This window comes from Dendrobates tinctorius, unplaced genomic scaffold (assembly GCF_039654945.1).
Source record: "Dendrobates tinctorius isolate UK_male_01 unplaced genomic scaffold, ASM3965494v1 ptg000251l, whole genome shotgun sequence".
NCBI lineage: Eukaryota > Metazoa > Chordata > Amphibia > Anura > Dendrobatidae > Dendrobates > Dendrobates tinctorius.
The window spans coordinates 2,809,585-2,833,406 of record NW_027361918.1 but is presented as its reverse complement, the minus strand read 5'-3'; the positions used below and the strand labels follow the sequence as shown (position 1 = coordinate 2,833,406).

Here is a 23,822-nt window from a genome sequence, read left to right as displayed (position 1 = left end):
GGACCTGTTCCAGAGACTGATTAGTGCGTTCCGTCTGACCATTACTCTCAGGATGGTATGCAGACGAAAAGGACAGAGATATCCCTAATTTTTTGCAGAAAGCACGCCAAAACTTAGCCACAAACTGCACAGATCCACGATCAGACACCACATTCAGGGGTACCCCATGCAAGCAGACCACATGCTGCACAAACAATCTGGATAAGGTCTCAGCTGAAGGTAATGCGGACAGGGGAACAAAATGAGCCTGCTTTGAAAATCTGTCCACCACTCCCCATACCACCGTATTACCCCTGGAAGAGGGAAGATTGGTAATAAAATCCATGGACAGGTGGGTCCATGGTCTTTCGGGAACTTCCAAGGGCATCAGCTCCCCCGCCGGCCGGCTATGGGAGCTTTTAGAACGAGCGCAGACCCCACAGCCAGAAATGAATTTCTTTATATCAGAACCAAGGGTAGGCCACCAGAAGATCCTAGCCACCGCCAGTCGCGTGGCTGATATACCAGGATGAGCACACAACTTGGATTTGTGGAACTCTTGCAAGAGTTTAAGGCAAAGTTGCTCTGGGACAAACAAATTGCCCCCTGGCTTGGCCGCAGGAGCCAGCGACTGGGCCCCCTCAATTTCCCGTTCCAATTCAGACGAGATCCCTGCTAACACCACCCCAGGGTGCAGAATGGAGGACGGTGGCTCAGGGGCAGACACAGGGTGAAAACTACGAGATAAGGCGTCAGCCTTGACATTCTTTGACCTTGGACGGAATGTAATAGTAAACTGGAAACGAGAAAAAAAAAGTGACCAACCGGCCTGGCTGGGCATTAATCTTTTAGCAGACTCAATGTATGACAAATTTTTGTGATCAGTGATCACAGTAACCGGGTGACTGGCCCCCTCCAAAAAGTGCCTCCACTCCTCAAATGCCAACTTGACCGCAAGAAGCTCTCTATTGTCTACATCATAATTTCTTTCAGCAGCAGAGAACTTCCTGGAAAAGAAAGCACATGGCCTGAGGTTGGTTAGAGTGGCAGGCCCTTGGGACAACACTGCCCTCACCCCCACCTCGGAGGCATCCACCTCCACCAAAAATGGTTTGGAGGGATCTGGCTGTACCAAGACAGGAGCAGACATAAAACATTTTTTCAGCGTCGCAAAGGCCTCTTTTGCGAGCGAGGACCAATTTCTCACATCCGCACCTTTGCATGTTAGATCCGTGAGAGGTTTGACCACCTGCGAAAACCCCCGGATAAATTTGCGGTAATAATTGGCGAACCCCAAGAAGCGCTGAAGACCCTTAAGATCTCGGGGTTGCACCCAATCCGCAATGGCCTGCACCTTCTTGGGGTACATGCGAAAACCCTCACAGGATACAATTAATCCCAAAAAAGACAATTCTTGCACACAGAATACACATTTCTCCAATTTGGCATACAGATGATTTTCTCTCAGTCTTTGGAGAACAGTTCGTACATGTTCCAGATGAGAATGCCTGTCGGAGTATATCAAAATATCATCTAAGTAGATAACAAAACGACCAATGAGATCCGAGAATACCACGTTGATGAAATTCTGAAATATGGCGGGGGCATTGGTAAGACCAAACGGCATGACTAAATTTTCAAACAGTCCCTCGGACGTGAGGAACGCAGTTTTCCATTCATCCCCCTCTCGGACCCTTATCAAATGATATGCCCCCCGAAGATCCAGTTTATAAAACCACTTTGCCCCTGATAGTTGGTTACACAAGTCGGGAATCAACGGAATGGGGTACGTATTCCGTACAGTAATCTGATTAAGCTCCCAAAAATCGAGACAGGGACGTAACCCTCCATCTTTTCTCTTTACAAAAAAGAAACCTGCCGCCACAGGTGAGACTGAAGGACGTATGTGTCCCTTGCACAGACTTTCAGCAATGTACTCCTTCATAGCCAAGCGCTCAGGGCCGGATAAATTAAACAGACGGGCTTTAGCCCCCGGGACCAGCTCAATAGCGCAGTCAAAGGGTCTATGTGGCGGTAACGTCTCGGCCTCGCTTTCGGAGAATACATCTTCGAACTCCTTCAGGCATTCCGGAATACCTTCCAGCTCGACAGATGATACAGACACAGATTTAACAGGTTCAACAGCAGTGCGGATTTATCACATAACTTAAAATCATTAAACACCCACTGAACAATCTCCCCCGTTTTCCAGTTAATAACTGGGTTATGGCGTTGTAACCAGGGCATGCCCAACACCAACCCTGCAGGTAGATTGTCCAGAACAAAACTTAGGTTTTCCACATGAGTAGCGCCCACTCTGAGCGAAAACAAGTCAGAGATAAACAGAATTCCCTCCTTAGTGAGGGGAGAGGAGTCAATGGCCACCACCTTGATCGGAACCTTGAGCCTAACTGTCCCTATCTTGCAGTGTGTGACCAATTGGGAGTCAATGAGATTAATCGATGATCCGCAGTCCACGAAGGCTGTAGAGGGAAAAGAACTACCGTCCACGAACAGTTCCACATGAAGTAACACTTTAGAAAACGACGAAAAGGGTACCTGAGGGTCTGAGTAGTCTCCCCGTTGACTACCCAGACCTAATCGTTTCCCGCGGACCGGGTCGAATACGGGCAATCAGGACACTCCCTTTTCCAATGTCCCCTTTTACCGCAGTAAAAGCATAACTGCTTGTCCTTCCGGCGTTTCCTCTATGTATCCTTCAGGGAGAGGGCGCCTACATCCTTGAGCTCAGGGGCAGTCTCTTTTCCACTGGGGAACAATAGAGTCTCCACCTGCATCACCCCTCTGGCCCGCAGCCTGCGGTGCATCCGGACGGCCTGGGTCATGGCGTCCTCGAGAGTTAGGTGGGGGATGTAACGCCAAGGCATCCTGCAGCCGCTTGGACAAGACTCTGCGAAAGAGTCCTCAGAGTGCGTCGTCGTCCCAAGAGACCTCTGCGGCCCAGCGGCGAAATTCAGTACAAAACCACTCAGCCAAGTGTTTCCCCTGACAGACGCTCATCACCATGTCCTCTGCCAATCACACTTGGTCAGGCTCATCATAAATGTGCCCGAGGGCTTCAAAGAATGCAGTCACAGACAGTCTCTCAGGGGCAGTGGGAGGAAGCGAGAAAGCACAAGCTTGTGGAGACCCTCTTAATAACGACATAATGACCCCTTCTGGATTTCGTTCCCAGAGGAACGTGGTCTCAAACTAAAAAAAAGTTTGCACCCCTCCATGAAGACCCTGAACTCCTTTTTGCTCCCAGAAAAAAAGTCAGGCAGTTTAACAGGTGGTTCCGGGGACACCAGAATAACATCCCTCGCCCCAACCCCCAGAGACCCCGCAGATAAAGCTCCTCGCACTGTCTCAGAAACCTGCTGCTGAGAATGAGCAAGAGCTTGCTGCTCCAGAGATAAACCCTGAAACATCTGAGTCAGACTTTTCATCTGGTCAGCCAGAGACTGTATGGGATGCATAACTCTCTGCACAAAAAAACCCCAAAAACGTAATGGTCAGTTATATTGTCAGGATCCTGTCAGCGCCAGCGTGCAGCCTCCGCTGAGCAGGGACTCACCCGCACTGGAGGGGGGCCCGGGGTCAGGTACAGCTGGAAAGTACAGATACACAGGACCTGTGGATGCTGAAGTTTAGCAAGCAGTCAGAGGACCTACGGCAGGACACTATACAGAAATACTCAGAGTCAGGCAAAATGGAGGTCATACACAGAGATATCAGTAAAGTACTAGGGATGAGACAGAATGGATAGTCAGGGCCAAGCAGAGATCAAAACCAAAGAGACATAGAAGGTACCAAGCAGAATCCAAAGCGATATCCAGAGAACAGACCGAGTCACACACAGAGAATCAAGCAACCAGAACACAGCACAAACACACTCAGGGGTCACCACACTATGCCAAGGGCGAAAGTATAACTGACGGGGATGGGAGCGTCCTGAGGCTATAAGAAGCTTTCCCAGAACCAATGAGAGGCCAGCATAATAGGTCCCAGGTGTGCAGGTGAGAGTTTGCACTGAGATCAGAACATTAACCCACGAAGTGCCGGTCACCCAGCACTGGCATCATGACAGTATAATCTCCCAGCAGTCTCCTCCCATCACCCAGAATCCTCCAGTGTATACTGTATAATCTCCCAGCAGTCTCTTCTCCTCTCCCAGAATCCCCCAGTGTAGTCTCCCAGAAGTCTCCTCTCCCAGAATCGCCCAGTGCAGTCTCCCAGCAGTCACCTCTCCGGTCAGCAGCTCGGTGATCTTGTTGGCCAGTTCTAGGACCTTCTTCTCTGGTGTCGGGCAGTGCAGGGGTTCTGTGATGGGGCTCTGGATCTTGCTCCGCCCTCCGGACATACAGGGGGTCACACGGTCCCCGGACGTCTTCTTCACCACCGTGTGCTCCTGTGTACAGTGACAGACGCCGATCACCACAGATTCTATCCATCTTTTCAGTCCTGTTCTATTAATAGAGATCAGAGTGATCTCATGGGAGACTCTCACCTTTCCCTTTAACAAGTCGATTATCTCCAGGGCGAGGAGTAATACTCTTGCCGTCATGTTGCTTTTGTCCTGGTCGATCCTCGTTGGGTCATTTTTCCTCCTGACGTCCTGGTCCTGATCCTTCTGTCCTTCCATGTACTCCCACTCCTCCATGGAGAAATAGACAGCGGCATCCTGACACCTGACACGAACCTGACAGACAGTTAATATGATTAGAAGAAATCTTCTTTACTGGATAAAGTATATAAAATCCAACTTCATCTCATCATGTTGTCACCACTGAAGTGGACAGAACAGACGTGTTTGGAGCTTATATACAAGTGGTCGCTAAATCAGGTGCAGAATATCATTAAACCAATACACGTTAATTAGTCAAAGCCTGACACATGAATCATAGGATCATAGAATCGTAGAGTTGGAAGGGACCTCCTGGGCCATCTGGTCCAACCCCCTGCTCAAAGCAGGATTCGCTAAATCATCCCAGTCAGATGTCTGTCCAGCCTCTGTTTGAAGACTTCCATTAAAGGAGAACTCACCACTTCTCGTGGCAGCCTGTTCCACTCATTGATCACTCTAACTGTCAAAAAGTTTTTTCTAATATCTAATCTGTGTCTCCTCCCATTCAGTTTCATCCCATTGCTTCTAGTCTTTCCTTGTGCAAATGAGAATAAAGTTGATCCTTCTACAATGTGACAGCCCTAGATAAAGGATCTACATAGCAAACCACTTATAGAGGAAAAATAATGATGTAATCTCCTTAGCAAAATAGCCCCCAACACATCGAAAAATAAATAAAACAAATGAAATGTAAAAAAATATATAAAATAATCAATAATGAACTCAAAAAATGCAACAAAAACGCACGAAAAACAAAAACAAACATTTTTTCCCCCTCTTTTTTAAGTATAATGATAAGTTAAATCCTGTCTTATATTCATACCTTTAGGGAATCTCGTTTTTAAATTGTAGATCCACCAGGATTCTCTGTTCATCAATTTTCTACGATGATCTCGCCCCCCCTCCAAGGTTTAAGGGTGCGTGCACACGCTGCGTTTTTTGCTGCGGCTTTTTCCACAGAGAAACCGCGGGGTAAAATATTCCAGCGGATTCCTAGTGTTTTGTTCATCGGATTTGATTTGATGCAGGCTGTAGTGCGGATTGTGGAGAGAGGGAGAGAGAGAGAGAGGGAGAGTGTTCTGTCCAGCCATATAATTGCTGTCTAGAAAGTCTAGTCATTTTTTTAGGTCTCCGATTATTACAGACATTGTATTTTTGTGTGTATTAATCCTTCATATATTTCATATTGTAAGGTAACAGCACCACCTGCTGGCCGTTTAATGCATAGATTCTAGTTTAATTTGCAATGTCTTGTGGGAAGTTCCCAGGGCATTGTGGGATTGCTCCTGTTGCATCATGGTTTTATTTATGAAAGGGAACAGCAGCCATTATTCCTCCATGTGTCTTAGGAGAAACTACACCATTCGTGTTCTTCATGCTCCTTAAACAGCCTGCTCTGAGCACAGGTGGTAAGCGCTGTCTGTTATCGTCCTGTGTGTTGTGCTGAGTAGTAATCATCACTTTGTATCTTACCTCACGTTACGGTGTATTGCAGACTCTCTGTGTTTTATGCTCTGTGCAGTTCTATATTCTGACATTCTCCTGTTATTGCATCCTATAGTTTCACCCTTTCCTGTCACATCTGCAATCCATAAAAGAAGGTCACAATTTTACAGCCTCTTTTCTTAAAGAAGAACGGGGGTTTAGCTACATGTCTCAGTGCACACCCTGCTAACGTGTATGAGGACAGTATAGAGGGGGGGAGAGAGAGGGAGAAGGAGAGGGAGGAGAGAGGGAGAGGGAGAGAGAGGGAGAGAGAGGGGGGAGGGAGAAGGAGAGAGGAAGAGAGATAGAAAGGGAGTGAGAGAGAGGGAGAAGGAAAGAGGAAGAGAGGGAGGAGAGAGGGAGAGGGAGAGAGAAGGAGAGAGAGGGAGAGGGGGGAGGGAGAGAGAGAGAATGGGAGAAGGAGAGGGAGGAGAGAGGGAGAGAGGAGGAGAGAGAGAGGAAGAGAGAGAGAGAGGGGGAGGGAGAGAGAGGGAGAAGGAAAGAGGAAGAGAGGGAGGAGAGAGGGAGAGGGAGGGAGAAGGAGAGAGAGAGGGAGAGAGAGAGGAGGAGAGAGAGAGAGGGGGGAGAGAGAGGGAGAAGGAAAGAGGAAGAGAGGGAGGAGAGAGGGAGAAGGAGAGAGAGAGGGGGGGAGAGAGAGGGAGAAGGAAAGAGGAAGAGAGGGAGGAGAGAGGGAGAGGGAGGGAGGGAGAAGGAGAGAGAGGGGGAGAGAGAGAGAGGAGGGGGAGAGAGGGGGGAGGGAGAGAGGGGGGGAGAGAGAGAGGGGGGAGGGAGAGAGAGGGGGGAGGGAGAGAGAGGGGGAGGGAGAGAGAGGGGGGAGGGAGAAGGAGAGAGGGAGAAGGAGAGAGGGAGAGAGAGGGGGGATATAGAGAAGGAGAGAGAGGGGGAGAGAGAGAGGGGAAGACAGGGAGGAGAGAGAGAGCGAGAGAGAGGAAGATAGAGGGGAGAGAGGGAGAGAGAGAGAGGGAGGGGGAATGAGAGAGAGGGAGGGAGGGAGAGGGGGAGAGATAGAGGGAGGGAGAGAGAGGGAGGGGGAGAGAGAGGGAGGGGGAAAGAGGGAGAGAGAGAGGGGGAGAGAGAGAGAGGGGGAGAGAGAGAGAGGGGGAGTGATAGGGAGAGAGAGGAAGACAGGGAGAAGGAGAGAGGAAGAGCGATAGAAAGGGAGTGAGAGAGAGGGAGAAGGAGAGAGAGGGGGGGAGAGAGGAGAGAGAGGGGGGGAGAGAGAAGGGGGAGGGTGAAAGAGGGGGGAGAGAGGGAGAGGGAGTGAGGGAGAGAGGAACTGAGGTAGAGAGAATTTTATTTTGATGTCCTGGAACGTAGAATGCAGCTGCGGTTCCGCAAAAAACAAGTGACACTGGACAATAAACCGCAGCGAATCTGCGCAGAATTTTCCGCAGCATGTGCACAGCGGATTTGGTTTTACATAGGTTTACATGGTACTGTAAACCGCATGTAAACTGCTGCGGATCCGCAGCAAAAACCGCAACGTGTGCACACAGCCTAATAACTCTTTCAATCCCCATTACGTTGTACTTAGTCACTTTCTTATTAGCGGCGCCCGACAAATGGCGTCCAGCTCTGAATTAGAAGTGCAGCCTACATATCGTACGTTACAACCTGTACATGTTATGAAATGAAGTGCGTCTGTAGTGCTGCAATTAATAAAGGAGTTTATTTGATGGTTTTATTTGTGACCCTAGAGGTCTGCATGTAAGCACAACACACTGATGACGGCGTCTTCTCAGCAATTCCAGTTTGAGTAACACTGACTCCCCCGGGTCGGTGCGGTCCTTGTAGGACATCCCTCCATTTCTCATCCTGGTACAATACTGGTATACATTTAAGGATAAGACTGTTAATATCCCTAAACTGGGGCCATACTGGGCAACAAATGTTATAGCGTTCAGATTTTTATCTTTCACAATCATTTTTTCTTCCAACACCTCTCGTCAGTTTTTTACGTCCACAGCAGTGATGGCCGCATTCATCATCCATGGGGAACAGCCTCTTGCTGATAATCTATTGCTGATTTTTTTAACTTCCTTCTTAAAAGTTTTTTCACAAGAAGTGTTTCTTATTGTGTGAAAAGAGTCACCCACACGGATACGCTTAATGGTATTTTTTGAATGACATGATGCTGCACAGAAAGTGGAATTAGCAACAGGAATAATCAAAATACCATCATCTGAGAAACTAAGGGGAACGTCCAAAAAAATCTATGGAAGTTTTTTGTGTGCTCCAAGTAAATGTTAAATTCATTCCATTGTCATTAACCCCTTTACCCCCGGTGGTTTGCACGTTAATGACCGGGCCAATTTTTGCCATTCTGACCCCTGTCCCTTTATGAGGTCATAACTCTGGAACGCTTCCATGGATCCCGGTGATTCTGACATTGTTTTCTCGTGACATATTGTCCTTCATGTTAGTGGTAAAATTTCATTCGTATAACTTGTGATTATTTGTGAAACAAAATGGAAATTTGGCGAAAATTTTGAAAATTTTGCAATTTTCCAACTTTGAATTTTTATGCCCTTAAATCACAGCGATACGGCACATAAAATAGTTAATAAGTAACATTTCCCACATGTTTACTTTACATCAGCACGATTTTGGAACCAAAATTTATTTTTTTTGTTAGGAAGTTATAAGGGTTAAAAGTTGACCAGAGATTTCTAATTTTTACAACATCATTTTATATTTAGGGACCACATCACATTTGAAGTCACTTTGAGGGGTCTATATGATAGAAAATACCCAAAAGTGACACCATTCTAAAAACTGCACCCCTCAAGGTGCTCAAAACCACGTTCAAGAAGTTTATTAACTCTTCAAGTGCGTCACAGGAATTGTTTGAATGTTTAAAAATAAAAAAAAAATGAACATTTAACTTTTTTTCACAAAAAAATTACTTCAGGTCCAATTTTTTTTTATTTTACCAAGGATAACAGGAGAAATTGGACTGCAAAAGTTATTGTGCAATTTGTTCCGAGTACGCTGATGCCTGATATGTGGGGGGGAACCACTGTTTCGGTGCAGAGCTGAGAAGGGAAGGAGCGCCATTTGACTTTTTCAACGCAAAATTGCCTGGAACTGAGATCGGACGCCATGTCACGTTTGGAGAGCCCCTGATGTGCCTAAACAGTGGAAACCCCCCACAAGTGACCCCATTTTGGAAAGTAGACCCCCTAAGGAACTTATCTAGATATGTGGTGAGAACTTTGAACCCCCAAGGGCTTCACAGAAGATTATAATGTACAGCCGTACAATTAAAAAATCATATTTTTTCCACAAAAATGATCTTTTCACCCCCAATTTTTATTTTCCCAAGGGTAACAGGACCCCAAAAGTTATTGTGCAATTTGTCCTGAGTACGCTGATACCCCATATGTGGGGGGGAACCACTGTTTCGGCGCATGGCAGAGCTGAGAAGGGAACGAGCGCCGTTTGACTTTTTCAACGCAAAATTGGCTGGAATTGAGATCGGACGCCATGTCACGTTTGGAGGGCCCCTGATGTGCCTAAACAGTGGAAACCCCCCACAAGTGACCCCATTTTGGAAGGCAGACCCCCCAAGGAACTTATCTAGATATGTGGTGAGAACTTTGAACCCCCAAGGGCTTCACAGAAGATTATAACGTACAGCTGTACAATTAAAAAATCATATTTTCTCCACAAAAATGATCTTTTCACCCAAAAATTTTTATTTTCCCAAGGGTAACAGGACCCCAAAAGTTATTGTGCAATTTGTCCTGAGTACGCTGATACCCCATATGTGGGGGTAAACGACTATTTGGGTGCATGGCAGAGCTCGGAAGGGAAGCGGCGCCATTTGACTTTTTTAGCTGGAATTGAGATCGGACGCCATGTTGCGTTTGGAAAGCCCCTGATGTGCCTAAACAGTGTAAACTCCCCATAAATGACACCACTTTGGAAACTATACCCCCCACGGAACTTATCTAGATGTGTGGTGTGCACTTTGAACCCCCAAGGGCTTCACAGAAGTTTATAACGCCCGGGCGTGAAAATAAAAAAATCATATTTTTTCCACAAACATGATCTTTTAGTCCCCAATGTTTTTATTTTCCCAAGGGTAACAGGAGAAATTGGACCCCAAAAGTTGTTGTCCAATTTGCCCTGAGTACGCTGACACCACATATGTGGGAGAAAACTACTGTATGGGCACACGTCGGGGCTCGGAAGGGAAGTAGTGACATTTTTGAATGCAGACTTTGATGGAATGGTCTGCGGGTGTCATGTTTCCTTTGGAGAGCCCCTGATGTGCCTAAACTGTGGAAACCCCCAGAAAGTGACCCCATTTTGGAAACTAGACCCCCCAAGGAACTTATCTAGATGTGTGGAGAGCACTTTGAACCCCCAAGTGCTTCACAGAAGTTTATTGTAGACAGAGACAGGTAAGCGGCTTCAAAGGGAGAGCCAGGCTGGCAGTGGGAGTAGATACAATGATGATGGTCCGCTGCAGCTCCAGCCAAGTACCTCGAGAGAGGATCAGACAGGATACAGTAAAATAGACCGGTCATATGGAGCGCAAATGACGCAGTTCAGCTAGTATTAAAAGCCTTCATTTATTAGTTTCCACAACGCGTTTCAACGGAATGACTCCGTCTTCCTCATAACTGCCACCTGAGGAAGACGGAGCCATCCCATTGAAACGCCCCTGATGAAACTAGACCCCCCAAAGAACTTATCTAGATGTGTGGTGAGCACTTTGAACCCCCAAGTGCTTCACAGAAGTTTATAACGTAAAGCCATAAAAATAAAAAAAAATTTTTCCACAAAAATGATATTTTTGCCCCCAATTTTTTATTTTCCCAAGGGTAACAGGAGAAATTGGACCCCAAAAGTTGTGCAATTTGTCCTGAGTAGGCTGATACCCCATATGTGGGGGTAAGACACTGTCTGGGCGCATGGCAGAGCTTGGAAGGGAAGGAGCAACGTTTGACTTTTTCAGTGCAGAATTGGCTGGAATTGAGATCAGACGCCATGTTGCATTTGGAGAGCCCCTGATGTGCCCAAACAGTGGAAACCCCCAATTCTAACTCCAACCCGAACCCCAACACACCCCTACCCTAATCTCAGCCCTAACCCTAGCGGGAAAATGGAAATAAATACTTTTTATTTTCTTATTTTTCCCTAACTAAGGGGGTGATAACGGGGGGTTTGATTTACTATTTATGGCGGTTTTTATGTTTGGCGGCTGTCACACGCTAAAAGACGCTTTTTATTGTAAAAATAGTTTTTGCATCACCACATATTGAGAGCTATAATTTTTCCGTATTTTTACCCACCGAGTCATGTGAGGTCTTATTTTTTGCGGGACGAGTTGACGTTTTTATTGGTACCATTTTCGGGCACGTGACATTTTTTGATCGCTTTTTATTCCGATTTTTGGGACGCAGAATGAACAAAAACCAGCGTTTCATGAATTTCTTTTGGGGGGGTGCGTTTACACCGTTCCGCGTGCGGTAAAATTGATAAAGCGGTTTTATTCTTCGGGTCAGTACGGTTACAGCGATACCTCATTTAGGTCGTTATTTTATGTTTTGTCGGTTTTATGCAATGAAAACTATTTTATATAAAAAATAATTAATTTTGCATCGCTTTATTCTGCGAGCTATAACTTTATTTTTTCGCTGATGATGCTGTGTGGTAGCTCGTTTTTTGTGGGACAAGATGATGTTTTCAGCGGTACCATGGATATTTATATGCGTCTTTTTGATCGCGCGTTATTGCACTTTTTGTTTGGCGGTATGATGATAAAGGACTGTTTTTTGCCTATTTTTTTTTTAAGGGGTTCACTAAAGGGGTTAAATAGTGGGACAGTTAAATAGGGCGGGTCGTTACAGACGCAGTGATACCAAATATGTGTATTTTTATTGTTTTTTGTTTTTTTATATTTACAAAACAAAAATTTCTTACGGATTTCTTTAATTATTAGTTATTTAGGATATTTTTTATAAATTATTTTTACACTTGTCTTTTTGTTTCACTTTATTATATTGTCCCAATGTGGGACGTTACAATGCAGTGTCAGTTTGCTGATCTGACAGGCGCTGCACAGGCTTCCTCAGTGCCTGCTCTCTTGGATGCGGGAGCCTGAAAGGAGGAGACCCTCGGAGAAGTGCAGCACATCGCTCCCTGCACGATTCTTCCCTAATACACAGGTACACTGCGATCATGTTTGATCGCAGTGTGACAGGGGTTAATGTGCCATTGGCGGTCCGTGACAACCCCTAACACATAGTGCCGGGTGTCAGCTGTGATAATCTCCCAGCAGTCTCCTCCCTTCACCCAGAATCCTCCAGTGTACACTGTATAACCCCCCAGCAGTCTCCTCTCATAACCCAGAATCCTCCAGTGTATACTGTATAATCTCCCAGCAGTCTCCTCTCATCACCCAGAATCCTCCAGTGTATACTGTATAATCTCCCTGCAGTCTCCTCCCTTCACCCAGAATCCTCCAGTGTATACTGTATAACCCCCCAGCAGTCTCCTCTCATAACCCAGAATCCTCCAGTGTATACTGTATAATCTCCCAGCAGTCTCCTCTCATCACCCAGAATCCTCCAGTGTATACTGTATAATCTCCCAGCAGTCTCCTCCCTTCACCCAGAATCCTCCACTGTACACTGTATAATCTCCCAGCAGTCTCCTCTCATCACCCAGAATCCTCCAGTGTATACTGTATAATCTCCCAGCAGTCTCCTGTCATCACCCAGAATCCTCCAGTGTATACTGTATAATCTCCCAGCAGTCTCCTCTCATCACCCAGAATCCTCCAGTGTATACTGTATAATCTCCCAGCAGTCTCCACTCATCACCCAGAATCCTCCAGTGTATACTGTATAATCTCCCAGCAGTCTCCTCTCATCACCCAGAATCCTCCAGTGTATACTGTATAATCTCCCAGCAGTCTCCTCTCATCACCCAGAATCCTCCAGTGTATACTGTATAATCTCCCAGCAGTCTCCTGTCATCACCCAGAATCCTCCAGTGTATACTGTATAATCTCCCAGCAGTCTCCTCTCATCACCCAGAATTCTCCAGTGTATACTGTATAATCTCCCAGCAGTCTCCACTCATCACCCAGAATCCTCCAGTGTATACTGTATAATCTCCCAGCAGTCTCCTCTCATCACCCAGAATCCTCCAGTGTATACTGTATAATCTCCCAGCAGTCTCCTCTCATCACCCAGAATCCTCCAGTGTATACTGTATAATCTCCCAGCAGTCTCCTCTCATCACCCAGAATCCTCCAGTGTATACTGTATAATCTCCCAGCAGTCTCCTCTCATCACCCAGAATCCTCCAGTGTATACTGTATAATCTCCCAGCAGTCTCCTCTCATCACCCAGAATCCTCCAGTGTATACTGTATAATCTCCCAGCAGTCTCCACTCATCACCCAGAATCCTCCAGTGTATACTGTATAATCTCCCAGCAGTCTCCTCTCATCACCCAGAATCCTCCAGTGTATACTGTATAATCTCCCAGCAGTCTCCACTCATCACCCAGAATCCTCCAGTGTATACTGTATAATCTCCCAGCAGTCTCCTCTCATCACCAAGAATCCTCCAGTGTATACTGTATAATCTCCCAGCAGTCTCCTCTCATCACCCAGAATCCTCCAGTGTACACTGTATAATCTCCCAGCAGTCTCCTCTCATCACCCAGAATCCTCCAGTGTATACTGTATAATCTCCCAGCAGTCTCCTCTCATAACCCAGAATCCTCCAGTGTATACTGAATAATCTCCCAGCAGTCACCTCTCATCACCCAGAATCCTCCAGTGTATACTGTATAATCTCCCAGCAGTCTCCTCTCATCACCCAGAATCCTCCAGTGTATACTGTATAATCTCCCAGCAGTCTCCTCTCATCACCCAGAATCCTCCAGTGTACACTGTATAATCTCCCAGCAGTCTCCTCTCATTACCCAGAATCCTCCAGTGTATACTGTATAATCTCCCAGCAGTCTCCTCTCATCACCCAGAATCCTCCAGTGTATACTGAATAATCTCCCAGCAGTCACCTCTCATCACCCAGAATCCTCCAGTGTATACTGTATAATCTCCCAGCAGTCTCCTCTCATCACCCAGAATCCTCCAGTGTACACTGTATAATCTCCCAGCAGTCTCCTCTCATTACCCAGAATCCTCCAGTGTATACTGTATAATCTCCCAGCAGTCTCCTCTCATCACCCAGAATCCTCCAGTGTATACTGAATAATCTCCCAGCAGTCACCTCTCATCACCCAGAATCCTCCAGTGTATACTGTATAATCTCCCAGCAGTCTCCTCTCATCACCCAGAATCCCCCAGTGTATACTGTATAATCTCCCAGCAGTCTCCTCTCATCACCCAGAATCCTCCAGTGTACACTGTATAATCTCCCAGCAGTCTCCTCTCATCACCCAGAATCCTCCAGTGTATACTGTATAATCTCCCAGCAGTCTCCTCTCATCACCCAGAATCCTCCAGTGTATACTGTATAATCTCCCAGCAGTCTCCTCTCATCTCCCAGAATCCTCCAGTGTATACTGTATAATCTCCCAGCAGTCTCCTCTCATCACCCAGAATCCTCCAGTGTATACTGTATAATCTCCCAGCAGTCTCCTCTCATCACTCAGAATCCTCCAGTGTATACTGAATAATCTCCCAGCAGTCACCTCTCATCACCCAGAATCCTCCAGTGTATACTGTATAATCTCCCAGCAGTCTCCTCTCATCACCCAGAATCCTCCAGTGTATACTGTATAATCTCCCAGCAGTCTCCACTCATCACCCAGAATCCTCCAGTGTATACTGTATAATCTCCCAGCAGTCTCCTCTCATCACCAAGAATCATCCAGTGTACACTGTATAATCTCCCAGCAGTCTCCTCTCATCACCCAGAATCCTCCAGTGTATACTGTATAATCTCCCAGCAGTCTCCTCTCATCACCCAGAATCCTCCAGTGTATACTGTATAATCTCCCAGCAGTCTCCTCTCATCACTCAGAATCCTCCAGTGTATACTGAATAATCTCCCAGCAGTCACCTCTCATCACCCAGAATCCTCCAGTGTATACTGTATAATCTCCCAGCAGTCTCCTCTCATCACCCAGAATCCTCCAGTGTATACTGTATAATCTCCCAGCAGTCTCCACTCATCACCCAGAATCCTCCAGTGTATACTGTATAATCTCCCAGCAGTCTCCTCTCATCACCAAGAATCCTCCAGTGTACACTGTATAATCTCCCAGCAGTCTCCTCTCATCACCCAGAATCCTCCAGTGTATACTGTATTATCTCCCAGCAGTCTCCTCTCATCACCCAGAATCCTCCAGTGTATACTGTATAATCTCCCAGCAGTCTCCTCTCATCACCCAGAATCCTCCAGTGTATACTGTATAATTTCCCAGCAGTCTCCTCTCATCACCCAGAATCCTCCAGTGTATACTGTATAATCTCCCAGCAGTCTCCTCTCATCACCCAGAATCCTCCAGTGTATACTGTATAATCTCCCAGCAGTCTCCTCTCATCACCCAGAATCCTCCAGTGTATACTGTATAATCTCCCAGCAGTCTCCTCTCATCACCCAGAATCCTCCAGTGTACACTGTATAATCTCCCAGCAGTCTCCTCTCATCACCCAGAATCCTCCAGTGTACACTGTATAATCTCCCAGCAGTCTCCTCTCATCACCCAGAATCCTCCAGTGTACACTGTATAATCTCCCAGCAGTCTCCTCTCATCACCCAGAATCCTCCAGTGTACACTGTATAATCTCCCAGCAGTCTCCTCTCATCACCCAGAATCCTCCAGTGTATACTGTATAACCTCCCAGCAGTCTCCTCTCATCACCCAGAATCCTCCAGTGTACACTGTATAATCTCCCAGCAGTCTCCTCTCATCACCCAGAATCCTCCAGTGTATACTGTATAATCTCCCAGCAGTCTCCTCTCATCACCCAGAATCCTCCAGTGTATACTGTATAATCTCCCAGCAGTCTCCTCTCATCACCCAGAATCCTCCAGTGTACACTGTATAATCTCCCAGCAGTCTCCTCTCATCACCCAGAATCCTCCAGTGTACACTGTATAATCTCCCAGCAGTCTCCTCTCATCACCCAGAATCCTCCAGTATACACTGTATAATCTCCCAGCAGTCTCCTCTCATCACCCAGAATCCTCCAGTGTATACTGTATAATCTCCCAGCAGTCTCCTCTCATCACACAGAATCCTCCAGTGTACACTGGATAATCTCCCAGCAGTCTCCTCTCATCACCCAGAATCCTCCAGTGTATACTGTATAATCTCCCAGCAGTCTCCTCTCATCACCCAGAATCCTCCAGTGTACACTGTATAATCTCCCAGCAGTCTCCTCTCATCACCCAGAATCCTCCACTGTACACTGTATAATCTCCCAGCAGTCTCCTCTCCTCTCATCACCCAGAATCCTCCAGTGTATACTATATAATCTCCCAGCAGTCTCCTCTCATCACCCAGAATCCTCCAGTGTATACTGTATAATCTCCCAGTAGTCTCCTCTCATCACCCAGAATCCCCCAGTGTATACTGTATAATCTCCCAGCAGTCTCCTCTCCTCACCCAGAATCCTCCAGTGTATACTGTATAATCTCCCAGCATTCTCCTCTCATCACCCAGAATCCTCCAGTGTATACTGTATAATCTCCCAGCAGTCTCCTCTCATCACCCAGAATCCTCCAGTGTATACTGTATAATCTCCCAGCAGTCTCCTCTCATCACCCTGAATCCTCCAGTGTATACTGTATAATCTCCCAGTAGTCTCCTCTCATCACCCAGAATCCCCCAGTGTATACTGTATAATCTCCCAGCAGTCTCCTCTCCTCACCCAGAATCCTCCAGTGTATACTGTATAATCTCCCAGCACTCTCCTGTCATCACCCAGAATCCTCCAGTGTATACTGTATAATCTCCCAGCAGTCTCCTCTCATCACCCAGAATCCTCCAGTGTACACTGTATAATCTCCCAGCAGTCTCCTCTCATCACCCAGAATCCTCCAGTGTACACTGTATAATCTCCCAGCAGTCTCCTCTCATCCCTCAGAAACCTCCAGTGTATAATGTATAATCTCCCAGCAGTCTCCTCTCATCACCCAGAATCCTCCAGTGTATACTGTATAATCTCCCAGCAGTCTCCTCTCATCCCCCAGAATCCTCCAGTGTACACTGTATAATCTCCCAGCAGTCTCCTCTCATCACCCAGAATCCTCCAGTGTATACTGTATAATCTGCCAGCAGTCTCCTCTCATCACCCAGAATCCTCCAGTGTATACTGTATAATCTCCCAGCAGTCTCCTCTCATCACCCAGAATCCTCCAGTGTATACTGTATAATCTCCCAGCAGTCTCCTCTCATCACCCAGAATCCTCCAGTGTATACTGTATAATCTCCCAGCAGTCTCCTCTCATCACCCAGAATCCTCCAGTGTATACTGTATAATCTCCCAGCAGTCTCCTCTCCTCACCCAGAATCCCCCAGTGTATACTTTATAATCTCCCAGCAGTCTCCTCTCATCCCTCAGAATCCTCGAGTGTATAATGTATAATCTCCCAGCAGTCTCCTCTCATCACCCAGAATCCTCCAGTGTATACTGTATAATCTCCCAGCAGTCTCCTCTCATCACCCAGAATCCTCCAGTGTATACTGTATAATCTCCCAGCAGTCTCCTCTCATCACCCAGAATCCTCCAGTGTACACTGTATAATCTCCCAGCAGTCTCCTCTCATCACCCAGAATCCTCCACTGTACACTGTATAATCTCCCAGCAGTCTCCTCTCCTCTCATCACCCAGAATCCTCCAGTGTATACTATATAATCTCCCAGCAGTCTCCTCTCATCACCCAGAATCCTCCAGTGTATACTGTATAATCTTCCAGTAGTCTCCTCTCATCACCCAGAATCCCCCAGTGTATACTGTATAATCTCCCAGCAGTCTCCTCTCCTCACCCAGAATCCTCCAGTGTATACTGTATAATCTCCCAGCATTCTCCTCTCATCACCCAGAATCCTCCAGTGTATACTGTATAATCTCCCAGCAGTCTCCTCTCATCACCCAGAATCCTCCAGTGTATACTGTATAATCTCCCAGCAGTCTCCTCTCATCACCCTGAATCCTCCAGTGTATACTGTATAATCTCCCAGTAGTCTCCTCTCATCACCCAGAATCCCCCAGTGTATACTGTATAATCTCCCAGCAGTCTCCTCTCCTCACCCAGAATCCCCCAGTGTATACTGTATAATCTCCCAGCACTCTCCTGTCATCACCCAGAATCCTCCAGTGTATACTGTATAATCTCCCAGCAGTCTCCTCTCATCACCCAGAATCCTCCAGTGTACACTGTATAATCTCCCAGCAGTCTCCTCTCATCACCCAGAATCCTCCAGTGTATACTGTATAATCTCCCAGCAGTCTCCTCTCATCCCTCAGAATCCTCCAGTGTATAATGTATAATCTCCCAGCAGTCTCCTCTCATCACCCAGAATCCTCCAGTGTATACTGTATAATCTCCCAGCAGTCTCCTCTCATCCCCCAGAATCCTCCAGTGTACACTGTATAATCTCCCAGCAGTCTCCTCTCATCACCCAGAATCCTCCAGTGTATACTGTATAATCTGCCAGCAGTCTCCTCTCATCACCCAGAATCCTCCAGTGTATACTGTATAATCTCCCAGCAGTCTCCTCTCATCACCCAGAATCCTCCAGTGTATACTGTATAATCTCCCAGCAGTCTCCTCTCATCACCCAGAATCCTCCAGTGTATACTGTATAATCTCCCAGCAGTCTCCTCTCATCACCCAGAATCCTCCAGTGTATACTGTATAATCTCCCAGCAGTCTCCTCTCCTCACCCAGAATCCCCCAGTGTATACTTTATAATCTCCCAGCAGTCTCCTCTCATCCCTCAGAATCCTCGAGTGTATAATGTATAATCTCCCAGCAGTCTCCTCTCATCACCCAGAATCCTCCAGTGTATACTGTATAATCTCCCAGCAGTCTCCTCTCATCCCCCAGAATCCTCCAGTGTACACTGTATAATCTCCCAGCAGTCTCCTCTCATCACCCAGAATCCTCCAGTGTATACTGTATAATCTGCCAGCAGTCTCCTCTCATCACCCAGAATCCTCCAGTGTATACTGTATAATCTCCCAGCAGTCTCCTCTCATCACCCAGAATCCTCCAGTGTATACTGTATAATCTCCCAGCAGTCTCCTCTCATCACCCAGAATCCTCCAGTGTACACTGTATAATCTCCCAGCAGTCTCCTCTCATCACCCAGAATCCTCCAGTGTATACTGTATAATCTCCCAGCAGTCTCCTCTCATCACCCAGAATCCTCCAGTGTATACTGTATAATCTCCCAGCAGTCTCCTCTCATCACCCAGAATCCTCCAGTGTATACTGTATAATCTCCCAGCAGTCTCCTCTCATCACCCAGAATCCTCCAGTGTATACTGTATAATCTCCCAGCAGTCTCCTCTCATCACCCAGAATCCTCCAGTGTATACTGTATAATCTCCCAGCAGTCTCCTCTCATCACCCAGAATCCTCCAGTGTATACTGTATAATCTCCCAGCAGTCTCCTCTCATCACACTGAATCCTCCAGTGTACACTGGATAATCTCCCAGCAGTCTCCTCTCATCACCCAGAATCCTCCAGTGTATACTGTATAATCTCCCAGCAGTCTCCTCTCATCACCCAGAATCCTCCAGTGTACACTGTATAATCTCCCAGCAGTCTCCTCTCATCAGCCAGAATCGTCCAGTGTATACTGTATAATCTCCCAGCAGTCTCCTCTCATCACCCAGAATCCTCCAGTGTACACTGTATAATCTCCCAGCAGTCTCCTCTCCTCACCCAGAATCCTCCAGTGTATACTGTATATTCTCCCAGCAGTCTCCTCTCATCACACAGAATCCTCCAGTGTACACTGTATAATCTCCCAGCAGTCTCCTCTCATCCCTTAGAATCCTCCAGTGTATACTGGATAATCTCCCAGCAGTCTCCTCTCATCACCCAGAATCCTCCAGTGTATACTGTATAATCTCCCAGCAGTCTCCTCTCATCACTCAGAATCCTCCAGTGTATACTGTATAATCTCCCAGCAGTCTCCTCTCATCACCCAGAATCCTCCAGTGTATACTGTATAATCTCCCAGCAGTCTCCTCTCATCACCCAGAATCCTCCAGTGTATACTGTATAATCTCCCAGCAGTCTCCTCTCATCACTCAGAATCCTCCAGTGTATACTGTATAATCTCCCAGCAGTCTCCTCTCATCACCCAGAATCCTCCAGTGTATACTGAATAATCTCCCAGCAGTCTCCTCTCATCACACAGAATCCTCCAGTGTACACTGTATAATCTCCCAGCAGTCTCCTCTCATCCCTTAGAATCCTCCAGTGTATACTGGATAATCTCCCAGCAGTCTCCTCTCATCACCCAGAATCCTCCAGTGTATACTGAATAATCTCCCAGCAGTCTCCTCTCATCACCCAGAATCCTCCAGTGTACACTGTATAATCTCCCAGCAGTCTCCTCTCATCACACAGAATCCTCCAGTGTATACTGTATAATCTCCCACCAGTCTCCTCTCATCACCCAGAATCCTCCAGTGTACACTGTATAATCTCCCAGCAGTCTCCTCTCATCACCCAGAATCCCCCAGTGTACACTGTATAATCTCCCACCAGTCTCCTCTCATCACCCAGAATCCTCCAGTGTACACTGTATAATCTCCCAGCAGTCTCCTCTCATCACCCAGAATCCTCCAGTGTATACTGTATAATCTCACAGCAGTCTCCTCTCATCACCCAGAATCCTCCAGTGTATACTGTATAATCTCCCAGCAGTCTCCTCTCATCACCCAGAATCCTCCAGTGTATACTGTATAATCTCCCAGCAGTCTCCTCTCATCACTCAAAATCCTCCAGTGTATACTGTATAATCTCACAGCAGTCTCCTCTCATCACCCAGAATCCTCCAGTGTATACTGTATAATCTCCCAGCAGTCTCCTCTCATCACCCAGAATCCTCCAGTGTATACTGTATAATCTCCCAGCAGTCTCCTCTCATCACCCAGAATCCTCCAGTGTATACTGGATAATCTCCCAGCAGTCTCCTCTCATCACCAGAATCCTCCAGTGTATACTGTATAATCTCCCAGCAGTCTCCTCTCATCACCCAGAATCCTCCAGTGTATACTGTATAATCTCCCAGCAGTCTCCTCTCATCACTCAGAATCCTCCAGTGTATACTGTATAATCTCCCAGCAGTCTCCTCTCATCACCCAGAATCCTCCAGTGTATACTGAATAATCTCCCAGCAGTCTCCTCTCATCACACAGAATCCTCCAGTGTACACTGTATAATCTCCCAGCAGTCTCCTCTCATCCCTTAGAATCCTCCAGTGTATACTGTATAATCTCCCAGCAGTCTCCTCTCATCACCCAGAATCCTCCAGTGTATACTGTATAATCTCCCAGCAGTCTCCTCTCATCACCCAGAATCCCCCAGTGTACACTGTATAATCTCCCACCAGTCTCCTCTCATCACCCAGAATCCTCCAGTGTACACTGTATAATCTCCCAGCAGTCTCCTCTCATCACCCAGAATCCTCCAGTGTATACTGTATAATCTCACAGCAGTCTCCTCTCATCACCCAGAATCCTCCAGTGTATACTGTATAACCTCCCAGCAGTCTCCTCTCCTCACCCAGAATCCTCCAGTGTATACTGTATAATCTCCCAGCAGTCTCCTCTTATCACCCAGAATCCTCCAGTGTATACTGTATAATCTCCCAGCAGTCTTCTCTTATCACCCAGAATCCTCCAGTGTATACTGTATAATCTCCCAGCAGTCTCCTCTCCTCTCATCACCCAGAATCCTCCAGTGTATACTGTATAATCTCCCAGCAGTCTCCTCCCATCACCCAGAATCCCCCAGTGTATACTGTATAATCTCCCAGCAGTCTCCTCCCATCACCCAGAATCCCCCAGTGTATAATGTATAATCTCCCAGCAGTCTCCTCTCATAACCCAGAATCCTCCAGTGTATACTATATAATCTCCCAGCAGTCTCCTCTCAACAACCAGAATCCTCCAGTGTACACTGTATAATCTCCCAGCAGTCTCCTCTCCTCTCATCCCCCAGAATCCTCCAGTGTACACTATATAATCTCCCAGCAGTCTCCTCTCATCACCCAGAATCCTCCAGTATATACTATATAATCTCCCAGCAGTCTCCTCTCATCAACCAGAATCCTCCAGTGTACACTGTATAATCTCCCAGCAGTCTCCTCTCCTCACCCAGAATCCTTCAGTGTATACTGTATAATCTCCCAGCAGTCTCCTCTCATAATCCAGAATCCTCCAGTGTATACTGTATAATCTCCCAGCAGTGTCCTCCCATCACCCAGAATCCCCCAGTGTATACTGTATAATCTCCCAGCAGTCTCCTCTCATCACCTAGAATCCTCCAGTGTATACTGTATAATCTCCCAGCAATCTCCTCTCATCACCCAGAATCCTCCAGTGTATACTGTATAATCTCCCAGCAATCTCCTCACATCACCCAGAATCCTCCAGTGTACACTGTATAATCTCCCAGCAGTCTCCTCTCATCACCCAGAATCCTCCAGTGTATACTGTATAATCTCCCAGCAGTCTCCTCTCATCACCCAGAATCCTCCAGTGTATACTGCATAATCTCCCATCAGTCTCCTCTCATCACCCAGAATCCTCCAGTGTATACTGAATAATCTCCCAGCAATCTCCTCACATCACCCAGAATCCTCCAGTGTATACTGTATAATGTCCCAGCAGTCTCCTCTCATCACCCAGAATCCTCCAGTGTATACTGTATAAGCTCCCAGCAATCTCCTCACATCACCCAGAATCCTCCAGTGTATACTGTATAATCTCCCAGGAGTCTCCTCTCATCACCCAGAATCCTCCAGTGTATACTGTATAATCTCCCAGCAGTCTCCTCTCATCACCCAGAATCCTCCAGTGTATACTGTATAATCTCCCAGCAGTCTCCTCTCATCACCCAGAATCCTCCAGTGTATACTGTATAATCTCCCAGCAGTCTCCTCACATCACCCAGAATCCTCCAGTGTATACTGTATAATCTCCCAGCAGTCTCCTCTCATCCCCCAGAATCCTCCAGTGTATACTGAATAATCTCCCAGCAGTCTCCTCTCATCACCCAGAATACTCCAGTGTATACAGTATAACATCCCAGCAATCTCCTCTCCTCACATCACCCAGAATCCTCCAGTGTATACTGTATAATCTCCCAGCAGTCTCCGCTCATAACCCAGAATCCTCCAGTGTATACAGTATAACATCCCAGCAATCTCCTCTCCTCACATCACCCAGAATCCTCCAGTGTATGCTGTATAATCTCCCAGCAGTCTCCTCTCCCCACCCAGAATCCTCCAGTGTATACTGTATAATCTCCCAGCAGTCTCCTCTCCCCACCCAGAATCCTCCAGTGTATACTGTATAATCTCCCAGGAGCCTCCTCTCATCACCCAGAATCCTCCATTGTATACTGTATAATCTCCCAGCACTCTCCTGTCATCACCCAGAATCCTCCAGTGTATACTGTATAATCTCCCAGAAGTCTCCTCTCTTCACCCAGAATCCTCCAGTGTACACTGTATAATCTCC

General features: G+C 46.9%; 1 protein-coding gene across 3 annotated transcripts in view; it reads right to left on the bottom strand.

Annotated features, from left to right (window-relative positions):
- Nucleotides 1-23,822, bottom strand: part of LOC141065424 (uncharacterized) — a 102,284-nt gene that overhangs the window by 6,248 nt on the left and 72,214 nt on the right. For 2 of the 3 annotated variants that reach the window (XM_073557918.1, XM_073557916.1), the window contains exons 4-5: nucleotides 4,490-4,681; nucleotides 4,226-4,390 (exon numbers count right to left, since the gene is read on the bottom strand). The exons of the other annotated variant lie outside the window; for it this stretch is intronic. In XM_073557918.1, coding sequence (XP_073414019.1) covers nucleotides 4,226-4,390; nucleotides 4,490-4,681 — 357 coding nt within the window. The remainder of the gene's footprint in view (nucleotides 1-4,225; nucleotides 4,391-4,489; nucleotides 4,682-23,822) is intronic. 3 annotated transcript variants of the gene reach the window in all.